The sequence below is a fragment of the Rhinolophus sinicus genome, chromosome 9 (assembly GCF_057876585.1).
Source record: "Rhinolophus sinicus isolate RSI-liver-muscle chromosome 9, RSI-T2T, whole genome shotgun sequence".
Lineage (NCBI taxonomy): Eukaryota > Metazoa > Chordata > Mammalia > Chiroptera > Rhinolophidae > Rhinolophus > Rhinolophus sinicus.
In genome coordinates, this window is record NC_142509.1 from 35,351,854 (window position 1) to 35,366,776 (window position 14,923).

Sequence of the window (14,923 nt, forward strand, 5' to 3'; positions counted from 1 at the left end):
GGAAACCTGTTCTTCCAGCCTGCCTCCCAGATGTCTCCCCCACCTGGAGCTCTGACAGATCACTAAGAGAACAGAAAGCAAACAAGACCCAGTGCAGAGGCAGGGGCTGGCTGGGGCAGGCTGAGAAAGGAGGTAACATGGGAGCTTAGCATCCTAGGAACCACACCCTGCACAGAAAAAGGACCAATTTCCTACAAGTGGGAGTCTGAGTAGAAAATATACCCAGGTGTCCGGCCTCTGGCCAATCCCTTCCCAGCCCAGGCCCTCCATCAGTTTCCTGATATTTTGGGGGGAGCACAATTCTCTTTAGGAAGTCACTGCACATAACTGGGGTGGGTCAGGGGGGAAAAATCAACACTGTTTAAGCACCTTACATCCTGTCTGCCCAAATTCTCTGAAAAATACCAATCTTTGGAGAGTCTTTCCCCTTTTGTCATGCCTTGAATAACAAGATACTATCCGCCAGATAATAAGATCCTTCTCAGGGATGAGAGGTGAGGAAAAGCATGGAAGAAATCCATCCCAAGCTATAAACTGTGTTAAGTAGGGAGACAGGGGGAAAAGCTATTAGTTTCAGCAACTTACTTAATTCCCAGTCCATCCTTTTCTCGAAATATCAGGGGAACCCTGAGCGCTTCTCTCTGCACATACTCATAGTTGAAATCTGTTTGGATATTGGAATTAAACAAGTTCGTTAAGTCATGAAGGAGCAAATGAATCACGATCAATTGGTTAGGGGAAGAAAAATGATGAAGGAAGGGGAAGGGGTGATGCTAGATGCAGGCACCAGCTCCAGGGCAAAAGCTCCCTGGAAAATGACAGGGAAATGGATTAGGCAAAGCCCAAGAGAAGCCATGCCAACTATCAGCTCTTCTGCCTACTCTGTCATTCCCAGCATGCCCCACGGGTCAGAACTTGTCAATGAACAGCCAGCCCAAGGCTGGCAAGGGTTGGGGAGGAAAACTCATGAAAGAGCCCCACACAGTAAGAGCCCCAGTTAGTGCTGGGAAACAGGGACAGACAGAAACGCACATCCAGGCTGAACTCAGAAAGTAAAGGGACTGCAAAATTGAAGAATGCCACCTGGGAGGATCTGAAGGCCCAGAGAGGAGGCTGGGAGAGGATTCTCATTGTAGCCGAACATCAGGGAAGATCTTATTGTAATATCCTGCACAGTGAAGGGGAGGGGGGAAAAGCCTGTTTCCCTGGAAACTGTGTATTTGGTGCCAAAATAACTAGGGAACTGGGCACAGCTTTGTTGTCTTAATACTGAAATTCTGCTGCAGCCATTGCAATACTTGCTCCAACTGGATAACCGACAGGGATGCTCCGCTCCCCAGGGGAAGGCTGGGCAAAGGGGACACCGTGAGACCCTAAAAAAATTCACAGCGTAGTTTTCCGTCTGGGGTTTGTCTAGTGTAGGCCACAAAATCCTAACCCTAAATATGGAGGTAAAGGAGGCTGAGATAAACCCTCACATCCCCAAACCCTCAGGTACCAGAAGCGATCCGCAGGAGCGGGCGCAAGGCCTCCCTGGCTGGTCAGAAGGGAGACAGAAGAGCTCTCAGGCCACCGAAGCCCCTGCCCCAGGCACATTTCACTGGGGGAGTTTGGAGGGGGAGGAGGCCAAGGCAGCTCAGCTCAGAGGAGAGGGAGAGAACAAAACCAGAGCTGGGGAAAGCCCTGACCTTAGCAGCTCAGATCCCCAGGGGCTCACAGTGAATGGGGATTCCTAAGGATCTAAAGGCAGAGAAGTTTAAGAAGCTTCTATGTGGAATCCAAGCTAAGGGCTCCTTCTGTTTCTCAGCTCCTCCCTCGAATTTTGGGGCCAGATCAGAATTAACTACCAAAATCCTAAGGCCCTCTCCTTTGAAAGGAGCCTGGACAGAAGATTTAAGGAATTTCCCTTGTTGGAACCCTCACCCCCTCCACACACACCCAAAGCCCACCCCCGGGGTTCAGCTTCAACTTCCTCCTCTGAGATCCTGGGCTGAGAAGCCTCACAAATGACTAGGAAGAGTCTGCATATTGTTTTCTCATAGGATCTGCCCACTGACTGCCACCAGAAGAAAGGAGAGGAATTAAAATCCCATTTGTGCTAAGGAAATTTAAATGCAGTTGAGAATGTCCCCTGGACTGTGCAACCATGCTCTTAAGACCAGGCAGGCTAAAAGAAATTTCTTCTTCCCTCCCCCCACAACTACCCCCTACCACTGAAGCCCAGCGCCCCAGGAAACAGTGGCCACAAAAGAGAAACTTCAAAAATGCAAAGCCTGGATGGTCTCTCCTTGGGGCTAACCCCACAGCCCAGCCACTCAACCGGAACCTGGAAGCAAGAGGCGCTTCCCGGTTATCAGCTCCCTGAGGAATGGAAGGGTTTTCCACGGGGGGTGGGGAAGAACACAAAATCGAAAAGAATATAAAGAAAACTCCAATATCTGAGGGAAAATATGAACTTATAAACCTCAGAAGGGCAAAAGGAGATGCATAGGTAGGCAGAGCACCTCCAAAACCCCAACCCCACAGGCAGAACCAGGGGCCACGCAGGACCTCTGGAGGCCTCAGACCCAAGCCAGAGCATCACCCCAATGTCCGGAGGACACACACACACACACACACACACCTTCCTAGTACCAGGGCCAGGGAAAAATTTGGGCCCTGAAGGTCTCAGGCTGGGGTGGCACCCTAAAAACCTAGAGGCTTTCTCAACTTCTGCTCTAAACTGGCAGGGTCCACAAGAGGGACAGAGCTCTCAAGGTCTCAGGCCTGGTAAGAGACCCCATGTCCCAGAGGAGTACCCCAAGTCTTTGCTTCAAAGTACCAGAGGACAAGGAACCCCGCTTTAAGCTTGAGGGAGTACCCCTTATCCCCAGTCTCCACTTCAAACTGTCAGGGCTGCAGGGCTAGAGGCCTCAGGCTTAACTAGGGGCTATCGCCAACAACTCGGAGCTCACCCAGACCCTGTTCCAATCTGGCACAGCCAACCAGGTGATGGGGTTCCACAGACCCCAGGCCTGAGGAGGCCAGTCACTCAGTGCACCCCAGGCGCCCCCAGTGCCAGCTCCTAACCGGCAGGGCACGAAATAACACGGGGTTTGGGAGGCTTCAGGCCCGGGGGTCCCTCACTTCAATGCCCCACGGGGTACCCCAGTCGGCTACAGCCAGGCAGCGCACCTCATGCAGCGCAAGGAGCTGGGCTGGCTCCGGGAGGGGTAGAACGCCGCGCAACGGCCCTCCCTCTGTCTGCCCGTCAGTCCCCAGATCCCTCTGTCCGCTGTACCCCTGGCTCTGACCACCCTGAGTCTGGTGGTGGGAGCGGGACGGGCCTAGGCCCACGCCCAGCCCCGGTTCCCGCCTGCCCTCCTCCCTCGCCACCCCCCCACCCCCCAACCCCCCTCCAGTGCTCGGCTTCGTTTCGTCACCGGATCCCCTGGAATGGGGGACGCGGGCGCGAAATACGAACCCAGCCACCGGCAGCTCCCTCCCCACGTGCGCTCGGCCCGTGGAGTATAGGGCAGCCCGAGGAGGGGGCGACTCACCTTTGCCCTCCATGGCGTGCACGAAATCCCCCTGGTACAGCTGGCTGCGCAGCTTCTCCTCCAGACTGAAGCCGCGGACGCTAACTATCTCCTCCACGTCCGACAGGTCCTCGTTCTCGTCGTATCTCTGGCGGTCAATCGGACGCTGCGAGGACCCAAACCAGATAGCCCGGGACGTTATTGGGGGAACTGAGGGTTGCCTCTCACCCTTGGGCCCAGCTCGAACAGGTGCAGAAGCTGCGCGCCCCCTGCACCCCACCACTGTGACCTGAGCAACTTTGCGCAAATGCCAAAGATGCTGAAAATGGGGATAACGAGAGGGGTCCGCACCCCCAGGATCTGCCTGCGCCCTATACAGGGCACTCCCCTCCTGAGTCTTTGGAGGCCATGAAAGGGACATCGGGGGGGCTTTCCCTTGCCTCCACCCCCGAGAGGTGTTGAGTTTTTCCCACTCGGCCGGGAACCTGGTTATGTAACCCGCGAAGGGGGCTCCGCGGACAAGCTGGCGGGGCATTTGTAGGCCCCGGCAGGAGCCGCCGCAGCTCTCGGCTCGGCGGTAACAGCAGCCCTGGCGGCCGCGGCGGCAGAGCCGGGAAGCCGGAACCGGAGGCCGGCGGCATTTCTAAGACTGGAGCTGCCCCCGACCTACCGGGGAAGCTGGAAAGCTGAAATGGAAGGGCTGAGACCCCAGCCGCCCCCGCCGACCGCCCGCCAGTGTAAGAAGAAGAGGTGGGAGGGGGGGTTCGGGGCGTGGGAGGGGGAGAGGCAGACCGCCCGCCACAAAGCTCCCATCCGAGACCCCAAAACGCACCAGCAGCTGCCTCATCTCCCCACGAGCGCGCGCGCACACTCACTTCCTAAGGAGACTCCCCCGCCACTCCCCGCATCCCCTGCCTCCTCCCTCCACCGCCCAGCGCTCGGCCCCGCAGCCCCCCAGATTCCGGGTGAACCCCGAGACCGCTCAGCCCCCTTCCAAGCCTTTCCCGGCTACCACCTCCCCACTTAAGTGTCTGAGACTCTGAGCCTCACAAGGGACTGAGGAGTAAGCTGCTGGCTTCCTTTTGCATGCAATTTATTATATTTTTTTCCGGCCCTCTTGAAAAATACAGAAAAGGAAAGAACAGGCAGCAAGAAACAACAAAAAAAATAGATCTATCATATACCAGATACAGATTTGGAAAAAAAAAAAAAAGCTACACACCAATCTTCTTCCAGAGTCTTTCTCTGCCTCCATTTTTTTAGGAGAGTTCACCAATTAATTGTCAACACTCCTGCCCCCTGCATTTTGGCGGAGGGGGGAAGGAGAGAAGACCAAAGAAAACAAACCAAAAAAATAAATAAATAAAGCAAGCCAGAGCCGAGATCTACAAAGTTTTGCACCAACACTTAAGCAGATCCGTTTGCAAAGTCCTAGGAAACCATTTTCAGCAGTTGTGGGGGGGAGGCGTCGACGTCATAATCCCCGGAACGTAAACATTGTTGCCGACCGCGCTCAGAGCCCGCGGCCCGGCTAGTGGGGGGTGGGGGGGGCACTCGGCCCGGGACCGGGGTGGGGGCGGGGGCGGCGGCCGGAGGAGGTGTGGGGCGGGGAGGGCGCCCGGGAGGCACCGGGCGCCGTTAGCGCCCTGGCATCGCTGTTTTGTTGTTGGGTCACGAGTGCGCCTCTGCACGCAGGCGCCGCCGCCGCCCGGGAGTTGTGTGCAGAGCTGACTTTTGGAGGGCTGAGTTGCAGGCAGCGGGCGCATCCCGGAGATGGCGGGGCAGGGAGAGGGAAGGAGGAGGGGGTGGGGAGGAAGGTGCAGATTTGCACGGCTGGCCTCAGCGGGAGGCGCGGAAATGCAAGCCGAGCATGCTGGCGTGAAAGCCCCCGGGTTTGGCACCCCCAGAAAACGACCCTCCTGCTCAATCCCTGTCCCTATGGCCCACAGACCCCACGAGCTACTGCTCTTCCTCTTCCTTCAGCCACCTCACCCATTACCTACGGGGCCCACCCAAATTCAAAGCATTTTGTATATATATATTTTTTCTTTACTGCTGCATGTCTTTTCTTTTTCTTTTCTTTCTTTTTTTTTTTTTCCAGGGGGCGATCCTCCCAGATTCCCATATGCGGACCTACCGTAGGGAGGAGGGATTTGGGGGCTCAGGAAGAAATTAGCGTAGCTCCATTCCTGTACGGACTGCTTAACTTTTAAACTCCGGGACTCAAAGATATGGATACACACACACACACACACATACACACACACACACAAGTACAGGAAATACAGCCAGACCACAGACTTCAGATCCGAGCTGACCGGAAGACGTTGCCTTTCATTCATTCATTCTGCCCGCGTCTGTGGAGTCCTGTGCTAAGCGATGAGCCCTGGAACAGAAGTTGGACATTTTTTAAAGGTCTCTGCTCGCCAAGAGGAGGAAATAGATGCTTAAGAGTGAAATACCGAGAGAATTGGATCTGGCGCCTCCTAACGCAGCTGGCAAACAGGCGGAGGGTAAGCCCTTATCGGCGGTTAATAAGAGAAAAGTGGGCAGAAAGATGCCAGGCGCTCTGGGACGGGACGTGGGGAACTCTGGGCGCCCCATGATTACTCCTATAGGGCTTCCTGGTGGAGGTATGGGCACCCTGTGTACATACATGGAGTAGCTCTGGGTATGTTTCCCTGTCCACATACTTAATTCACTGTGACCATTCCCCAAAACGAATCCTCAATGTGTTGGCTTGTAATTCCATCACGAACAATCAGGTCGACTTTGGTTGTGAGAAAAGCCGGCCCTGACATTCCTGTAGCCCAGCTAGGCCTGATCTTGGGTGTAAAGATCACAGTGAGATGACATGGCACTGGGACTACAATAAAGGAAGGTTATAGCAGGCTTTTTCTTTTCATTTTATTTCTGCCATTAACCCTGTGGGATAGTTGGAGCACGCCATTGTGCAGCTAGGGAAACTGAGGCTCATAGAAGCTATGAATCTGGATGATTGCACTGCCCTCATGTTGTCCCCACATCAACACGGCAATCAGACAGATATGCGGAGAGGAAGTGGCTTCCCCATCAGAGATTAGATGTGAACCATCAGCTACGTATTGGTCACCCAATGAGACACCTTCCCCCACTCACCTTAAAGTTTCCTGTCCTGTCTTTTTGTCTTCTCCCTGCACCTTCACCAAAGACTACTCTTACAAGTTTGTTTTCATCCAAGTCCACGAGCTGGCAAACCTCAAAAACTATTTTGAGGAACCAGGGACCATTTTATTCATTTCTCTCTCACAAGAACCCTTTAAGGGAAATAATCTCGTTATTCCTCATTTTGCAAACGAGGAAACTACAACTCAGAAAGGCAAAGCTTATAAGGTGGGTTGCTGGGGCTCAAACCAGAGCCTGGTTAGGATATTATATGCTTCTTTTTCAGATACTGACCATATTTACTTCTCCCACATAATTAAATAAACATGTTCAAAGGAGGACGCATGGCCCGGGAGGGTCCTGGAAAGTGACTTAAGTGGGATAAAGGAAAACTGTGAAATAAATGCTTAATCTTAATTTTTTCCTCCTAGAGACCCTTCTCTTTCCTCATGTGGCCTCATGGTGCCCCCAAAAGCTGGTGTCAAGAAAATACCTGATGACAGCCACCTTAGGGTAAAACAGTTAAGTCTATATATCACTCCGATGGGGAGTTCCTGGCCTGTCACAGTGGGAAGGGGTAGAGTAGTCACCTAATTTAATCCCCTCTCTTTACAAACCTCAAGGAAACCACAGACCAGAGAGAAGAATGGGCCAGCCAGGGTTTGTTCCCCTCTGACTCCCCCAGAATGCCTACCCTGCCGCCTGGTCCTAAGTGGTCACTCAATAAATGTTGGGCCCTTGATGGATCACCTTCCCCAGCGATATTTGCATTTTCCCTTTATCAGTAATTGGCAGATGAAAGGCTTTGTCCTCCTGTTGAAAGAATTCCAGGCATTTGCTCAAAGTGGGGGAGGAGGTTATTTTGGGCCAAAGGGGGAAGGGCCAAGACCCTAGAGCTCTTGGTGTTGGCTAATTGTCCCAGAGGAGCAGGCAGTAGGTGAGAAAGGGAAGGGAAGGTTAAGGTAATTCTCCAAGAGAGCTACTTTTTCTTGCAGGAAGAAAGACCAGGGCAGCTGTATTGGAAACATCATCATAATGACTTTCTGGACCCTCCTGCTCTTTCTTACAAAAGGCCCAGTCAAATCCTGACTGTGTTAGTCCATTTCATTCATTTCTTCATTCACCAAAGGTTGATTGAGCAGCTCTGTGCTTTAAGACAGTCTAAAATAGGGGTGTCCAAACTTTTTTCAACGTTTTTCACCAAGGGCCATATGCGGTAAAATACACAAACAGCCGGGCCATTCACTCGAGGTGAAGTACGTATTGCCTCACCTGGTTTATTTAAGTAAACTAAATATATTTTTGGAATTTGCTACGGGCCAATTAACAATGGATCATGGGCCGCAGTTGGCCCGCGGGTCGCAATTTGGACACCCCTGGTCTAGAAGAACCTGCTCAGATTGTAGACATACTCCAGGCTGGACAGGGAGTGGACCACTGGCTTCCCAAGGGGGTTAGGATGGGCTGATACTGGATGGAACACTCAGACTTCAGGATTTTCAAACTGTTAGGAACTGAAGCTATTGCAATATTTTTAGATAATGACAATAGCTGCTGGATTTTGAGAGCTTACTATGAGCAAAGACACTCACCATCATTATGTCTGAATCCTCATCCAAGTTCTATGAAGGAGGATGGTCTGTCATGTCCCACTTTTAGACTGAGGCTCAAAGAGAAGTCAGGTTACCTGCCCAAAATTTATAGCTGTGAAATAATAGCAAAGACAGGACTTGAACCCAGTGCTTGTAGGGATCCAGAGCCCCCAGGCTTTTACCACAATGCCTCCCTGCATGTCCCTAGAACATGACGGAAATGTTCTCTGTCTGCGCTGCCTAATACAGGAGCCTCTAGCCATATGTGGCTATTGAGCAGTTGAAAGGTGGGTAGTGGGTTTAAGGAACTGAATGTTAAATTTTACTTAATTGTAATTACATTTAAATAGCTCTATGTAACTAGCGTCTATCTGATTGGACAGTGCAACCTTAGAGTGTTTTCCAGAATTTGCCATAACTCACCTACCGGGCTATATATACCTCACGGTCTGATTTGGCACAAGGTCCCCAGAATCAACCTTCTGGAAATATATGTGGAATGAAGGAAGAAAAATGAAGTATTGTAATGATGAGGTGAGGGAACGGGGTCGGACAGCTGCACAGGTTTCCCAGAAGGAGCCATCTGGGACAATGTGAATGTTTGCAGTGTTAGCCCTTCCACCACTCACTGCGAGTGCCTGCCAAGGGCATGGCACTGTAGGCATCCGGTGATGCCAGCTGGATAAAAGATTGTCCCAGCTGCCCAGGTCCTGTCTGACAAACTCCTCAAGGACAGGTAAGTGGTGACGGGGCAGGAAGCCTTACAAATGGATAACTACTTCCTGCTATATGTCTGTCCCGCTGATAGACGCAAATACAAAGATGCAATCTATTGTAGCCTTGTTTGCAACAGAAAACTATGGAAAACGATCTAAAAGTTAGGGAACTGATTAAATAATTCGTGGACCATTTGTCTGCCCAATGAAATGCTATTAAGTCATTGAAAAAATAAGGTAGCTCTATATGTACTGATGTGGAATGATTTCATATCCTTAAAACAAAGCAAGGTGAAGAATACTAATTCCAAAATTGTGCTGACCACTTATGTTAAACAAGGGGATATATCGATATCTACATATGTATTTTTATATGCATAGAATTTTCATGGAAAGAAATACAGTCAAAAGTAGAAAAGAACCTAAAAAAGAGAAGAAAATCTAATCTTTGGTAGTGTGACATTTTTACATGTTTCCTGATTTTGAACCTGATAGACTTATTTCATTTTATATGCTGTAGTACATTTGGGATTTTCTATGATGGAGATGTATTACCTATTCAAAAATTAGTTTCATTTTATTCATCTTTTTTGAGGCTCTAAAGGTCAAAATCAGGCATGTCTAAAACAAATAAATATTGTTTAGGTATATGTATAAGTGGTAAAACAGAAATAAAAGCAAAAGAGTGATTAAAACAAAATGCAGGAAAAGACTCAACTCTGGAGCTAGAGGATGTGAACAGCCAGAGGTACTGGTTAATTTTCTTTCTGAATCTATACGGTGGGCACCCAAATACAATTCTTGAAACTGTACTTCAATATTTTAGAAATTCTATTGCAATTATAAAAGTCTACAATTTAAAACTTGTTTTAAAGTTGCTCTGTCTTTGTCCCCCACCCCACCTCACTCAAGTTTCTCCCCTCCACACACCCCCAGCCCAGAAAGTCGTTAGCAAGTCTCTTGGGTATCCTCTCAGAAATAGTTTATGCATTTACAAACATCTACATATATTTTCTTTTATTATTGTGTCACACAAATCTACACACTGTCCTATCCCTCCCTTTTTCATTTAATATGGTCTTGGAGATCGGTCCATATACTATTTGTAGTACAGCCTCATTCTAAAATATTATTTAACGATGAGGTAAATTTGAATGTTGTGATACAGAAGAATTTCAGGACTGGTTAAGAAACAAAAAGGAAGTCACAAAATAACGTATATGTTATGATTCCATTTATCTTAAAACAAACTACATATACATAATGTCTAGATACAAAACAAAGAAAAACTTGAATGGAGCAGCAAATCATTGTTCCTTCTGAGGAGGGAGAAAATTTTTTAGAGGGTTTTATAGACTACTTAAATATTATTTGCATTTTTAACAATCTTTGTGCCCTTTTAAATGTATCAAATATTTCAAATATAAAGACAGAGAAAATAAATATAACCAAAAAATACAGGAAAGACTTGTGTATTGAGCACCTAGTTTTGATAAACTGTAGTTTTGCCATATTTTGTGTTACTTTTGCAATTAAAAAAATACTTTGGGGGACAACAGACCCACTACTTCTGTTAAAAGTGACCAGAGTCCCCAAAACCCCTTTTGTTTTTCTTTCTATTCCTCAGTCCCTTGTAGAGTGAAGTATCAGAATAAGAGCAGACTTACACATAGCTTTGGTCATTTGGGGAAGACTCAAGTTTATGTCTAGAGGTCTGCATTTTCTAGTATCTCTTTTACTTTGTCAGCATTGGAAGGAAACTTGAAAATAACAGGTGAGTTTATTAAGGGGTTAACATCAGGCAAGTCATAAAAGTTCAAAGATACTTTCAAAACTTGCATCTTTGGATTGATGGACAAGTGTGTCAACCAATGGAAATCAACACCCAACCATTACTTCATCATGCTAAATAATCATTGGTTGCCAATCCCCAAGGGCCAGAGGAGCAGGGCTGGCAGTTAACCCTTTCAGGGATGGCCATGCCCTTTAATTTTATTTTGAAAGACGAAGTAAGGACGGATGAAAAGCCTAGAAAGGTCCCCAGATCTTTAAGTGCCACCTTTGGATCTCCCCACAGAAGGCAGAATTTCGCCTGGCAAAGGAACACCCAGCAACAAATTTCCTGGAGAAAAGTTTCGGATTTTTAAAAATGGGGAATCAACTGACCTTGCTTAGTAAGAGGAGAGGGGAGAAGTTTGATTCACTTTTTGTGCTGTCAGAACAGAGTCCAGGATTGGAGATGATCCCATTAATCTTGCAGAACCATCAGTCACTGAGAGGATTGAATTGCATTTCCTGCCCAAAGATGTAGAGACAGATGACCTTTGCCGCAGCCCTCAGACCCCCAGTTCACAGCTGGAGAGAGGATGTGTCAGCATTTACTTTCGGGTCTCACCATGCCCTTTGTTCAAAATTCAAACTCTTTGTGTTCAGGCTGCTGCAGTTTTTGTAGTTGTTGATGCTGCTGATTTTTTTTTTTTTTAAACCTCCCACGTCTTGCAACTTCTGAGAAACAAACTCTCTATTTGGCAGAAGATAATATCTGGAGGTGCCCCAGAGAGGGAACCAGAATAGACACGGGGGAATTGCGGGGGAATTTTAAGAGAAGGCCGTTGGGCCTTTTGGCTTTCATTCTTGCCCCTTCCTGGGCTCCCTGAATGCTGCAGGCTGAACTGGACAGAGCCAGAAGTCCAGCGAAACTAATACTAATGCCTCATGTTTACATGGCTCTATTACAAAAAAGCTTTTACATGCATTACCTCATGTAAAAAGAACTGCTAGAACAGAAGCATTTACATAAAGGAACACTCTAAATCCCCGAGTATGACCTTGGACGAGGGGCAGTCATCCCATCTGTAAAATGGGAGTCATATTATCGAAGGTATCAGAGTTCTATGAGGATTGAATGAGCCAATGTTGTATAACAGGGTGGTCAGTAAATGATGTGTCTTCATTCAAATGAAGTCGACCTCCTGGATGTCATAACCCTAACGAGATGCAGATTGGGGAAATTCAGTTGTCCCCCAAGGGGAAGAATGAGGCTGGGGGGAAGGCTGCCTGAGATGGGTACAACAGCCCTGCGTTTCTCTCCAACATCCTTTCCCCAAAGGGCTACCTCAAAGTCTGAACAGGCTGAACTATTTTGAGTTCCTTGAATAAACCTGCTTTGTCTCCTCCAGGCCTTTGCATATGCTGATCCCTCCCTCCAGAGCCCCGTCTCCTGCCAGCCCTCTTCTCAAGGACTCTTATCCTCCTGGAACCAGCATAGGTATCTTCTCGTTCCAGCCCTCTCAGAATGCTTGTCGCATTAGCTTATGGTTGCCTGTGCTCTCACCAGACTGTGAGCCCTAGGAGGGCAGGGACCCTGCCTGTCTCATTCAGTGCCAGCAACTACTGTTGAGTGGAAGTCCAGCCCCCAAGTCTTGCCGTGCCTCCCCTAGTCCCCAAATTCCTCTTCCAGAAATCTAGGAATAACGGTGCTGAGATGTTTTTTCTTAACAGGCCATACACCCTTAACCTTCCTTGAAATGGCATTCATTAATTCATCAGTTATTTGTTGAAAGCCGCCTAAATTCAAACACAGGAAACCCTCTTCGTCCCACAGCACCTGTTCAGGGCAGAGAGCGGGCCTTTTGCCCTAGTGAGGCCAGGACGTTCCCAAACAAAATGGACAGTTGGCTCTTGACCCCAGTCTGAAGAGAGAAATCACTGAGACCACCCCTTGGAAACTGAACAAGTGAGTTTGCCCAGTTTACCCAAGCACAAAACCCTTTCTCATTCAGAAAACTTTTCACAATTATTATAAAATACTCATGTGTTAATAGTCTGATGTCTGTCTCTCTCATTAAAAGGAAAAGGCCCAGAGGAGACTGACCTTGGTCTTCTTCATTGCTTATCCTCAGCCCCTAGGGCCTGGCTTATAAAATATACTCAACAAACGTTTGTTGAATGAATGAATTCCTCAGACTCCAAAATATATCTGTTTTCAGCTTGATGAACTAAACCTTTAAAAGTGTACCTCTTTAAAGAAATGCAAATGTTCTAAGAGGCCCTCCTGAAGTGCAACAGACCAGGTGGTGTGCCTGAGGGATGGGTTTGCTCTCCACCTTTGCAGCCCCAACGCCCAGGCTCTCCTCCACTCTATTCCACACTGCCCCTCCCCCCCTTCATGAGTTCTGCTGGGCAGAAACTGAGTCGCAGGGCCACCTGGGGCAGGGGACCAGCTGTCAGCGCCCCAGAACCCCATCTGGGAGGGCGCTTGCAGCCCTTGCTGGGTGGGGGAGGGGTGGCCGCTATTTGCATATGAGTGTGGCTTCCCCAGGGCGGGGCCCGGGCTTATCACTTGGTCACTAGCCACTTTCTCTCGGCCTGATGGCCCGGAGGCAGGTCATCAAGGCCGAAAGGGACAAGGCTTAGAGCTGGCTGTGGGGGCAGGGCAGGGACTGGAGGGCCAGTGAATCACCAACAGCCCCAGGCCCTAGGCAGCCTTAGTCCTCTGCTCCTATCTCTGGAATCAATTCCTCCGCCTGAGCCTGGACTCCAGCCTCAGCATTTCCCATAGGCGATCACGCCTAATGGCCCCTGGGTACAGCGTAGACACTTCCGTATAGCTGTAGGTGTGTTCCACTCACCTGGGTCAACTTACTTGTCTGTCAAATCTTAAACTCATGGAAGAAAGTTTGATGCTCCTTCTGTCTCCACAATCCTAGACACCTGGTAGGAACACAGCAAAGAGGAATGAGCGGGATGGAATCCTCAGTCCTTCCAGAGTCGACTTCTCAGCCTGTGAGCTGTGTGCCTGTGAGGAAGTGACTTCACCTCTCTGAATCTCATTATCAATGGCAAAAGAGAACAGATTGTTAGGAGGATAAAATAAGATCACAGAAACCCCAGTCATCAAGCTCCGTATTTCCTTGTTCTGCTTTCATTTTTCTCTGTAGCACTGATCACCATCTACCAAAATAATATTTTATTTGTTTTGTTTTGTTTTTTTTCTCGTCCCACTAGGATGTCAGTTCCCCAAAGCAGGGGTTTTATTCTGTTTTGTTCACCACTGAACCCCGTGTTCCTCGAACACAGCTTGGCACATGGTAGGTTCTCAGTAATGCTGCTGAATAAATGCATGGATGGGTGCAAAGTGATTAGGACCCAACAAATGCCCCATAGTGGTAGATACCATTAATTTACCATTGTGATTACAAACTCAGTCTCTGGAATCTGAAAGCAGTGTAATTTGGGCAGGAGAAATTTAGCATCATGATAGAAGGTTAGGCGCCTTGGCTGGGACATCCTGTCAGCACCATTTCCTCGCTGTGTGCTCTGGAACAAGTGACTATTTACTCATCTGTAAAGGCTGTTTACTCATCTGTAAAATGGAGGTAATAATAGTACCTCCTTGATAGATTGTGAGGGTAGGATGAGATGGTACATAGAAAGCCCTTAGAGTGCCAGGCACATAATAAGTGCTCAATAAACAATAGCCATCACTACTCATTATAGCAATGCTCAGACTAGAGGTGACTTCTGAGTCCATTCAACAGTTGCTAAGCACTTCAAACACGTCAGGGTCCAGTGAGCTCAGTAATGTTTATTGACCTTTATCTATGAGTTCCTCAAAGAAAGAGATTGTGTTTACATGGTCATGATCTTGGCCCCCAGTAAATGCTAATTAATGTCAAAACATGCTGGGATTGGGTGACCAGTTAGCTCAGTCGGTTAGAGTGCGGTGCAAATAACACCAAGGTTGCCAGTTCAATCCCCACATGGGCCACTGTGAGCTGTGCCCTCCTGAAAAAATTTAAAAATTAAAAAAAAAAAATGCTGGAAAAGGTACACACTGAACTCAAATATGAGTAAGAACATAGAATAGCTATTAGAATAATAATATCAATTGCCTACTATGTGCCAGGCACAGTGTTGGGTGCTGGCGATATGGCAGTAAACTTCAACGATT

The 14,923-nt window shown here is 48.4% G+C and overlaps 1 protein-coding gene and 1 long non-coding RNA gene across 10 annotated transcripts in view; one reads left to right on the plus strand and one right to left on the minus strand.

The window, feature by feature from the left end:
- KDM2B (lysine demethylase 2B) overlaps positions 1-13,759 on the minus strand; it is a 119,741-nt gene extending 105,982 nt beyond the window's left edge. The window contains exons 1-6 of one of the 7 annotated variants that reach the window (XM_074321537.2): positions 13,602-13,757; positions 11,137-11,265; positions 8,255-8,366; positions 5,837-5,904; positions 3,540-3,684; positions 586-664 (exon numbers count right to left, since the gene is read on the minus strand). In XM_074321537.2, the coding sequence (XP_074177638.2) occupies positions 586-664; positions 3,540-3,684; positions 5,837-5,860 (248 nt within the window). In that variant the 5' untranslated portion in view covers positions 5,861-5,904; positions 8,255-8,366; positions 11,137-11,265; positions 13,602-13,757. Of the gene's footprint in view, positions 1-585; positions 665-3,539; positions 3,685-4,350; positions 4,408-4,740; positions 5,731-5,836; positions 5,905-8,254; positions 8,367-11,136; positions 11,266-13,601 lie in introns of those variants that run through there. The other 6 variants (XM_074321539.2, XM_074321543.2, XM_074321535.2 and 3 more) reach the window with 6 other exon arrangements.
- Positions 3,691-8,609, plus strand: LOC109448557 (uncharacterized). Of its 3 annotated transcripts, none has more exons than XR_012492702.2 (4): positions 3,691-4,255; positions 5,620-6,031; positions 7,094-7,183; positions 7,658-8,609. It is a non-coding gene; the product is annotated as an uncharacterized LOC109448557 (long non-coding RNA). The 3 variants fall into 3 exon arrangements; XR_012492703.2 differs by having other exon boundaries at positions 7,094-7,175; XR_016022415.1 differs by having other exon boundaries at positions 7,094-8,609.
- Positions 13,760-14,923: the final 1,164 nt, after the last annotated feature.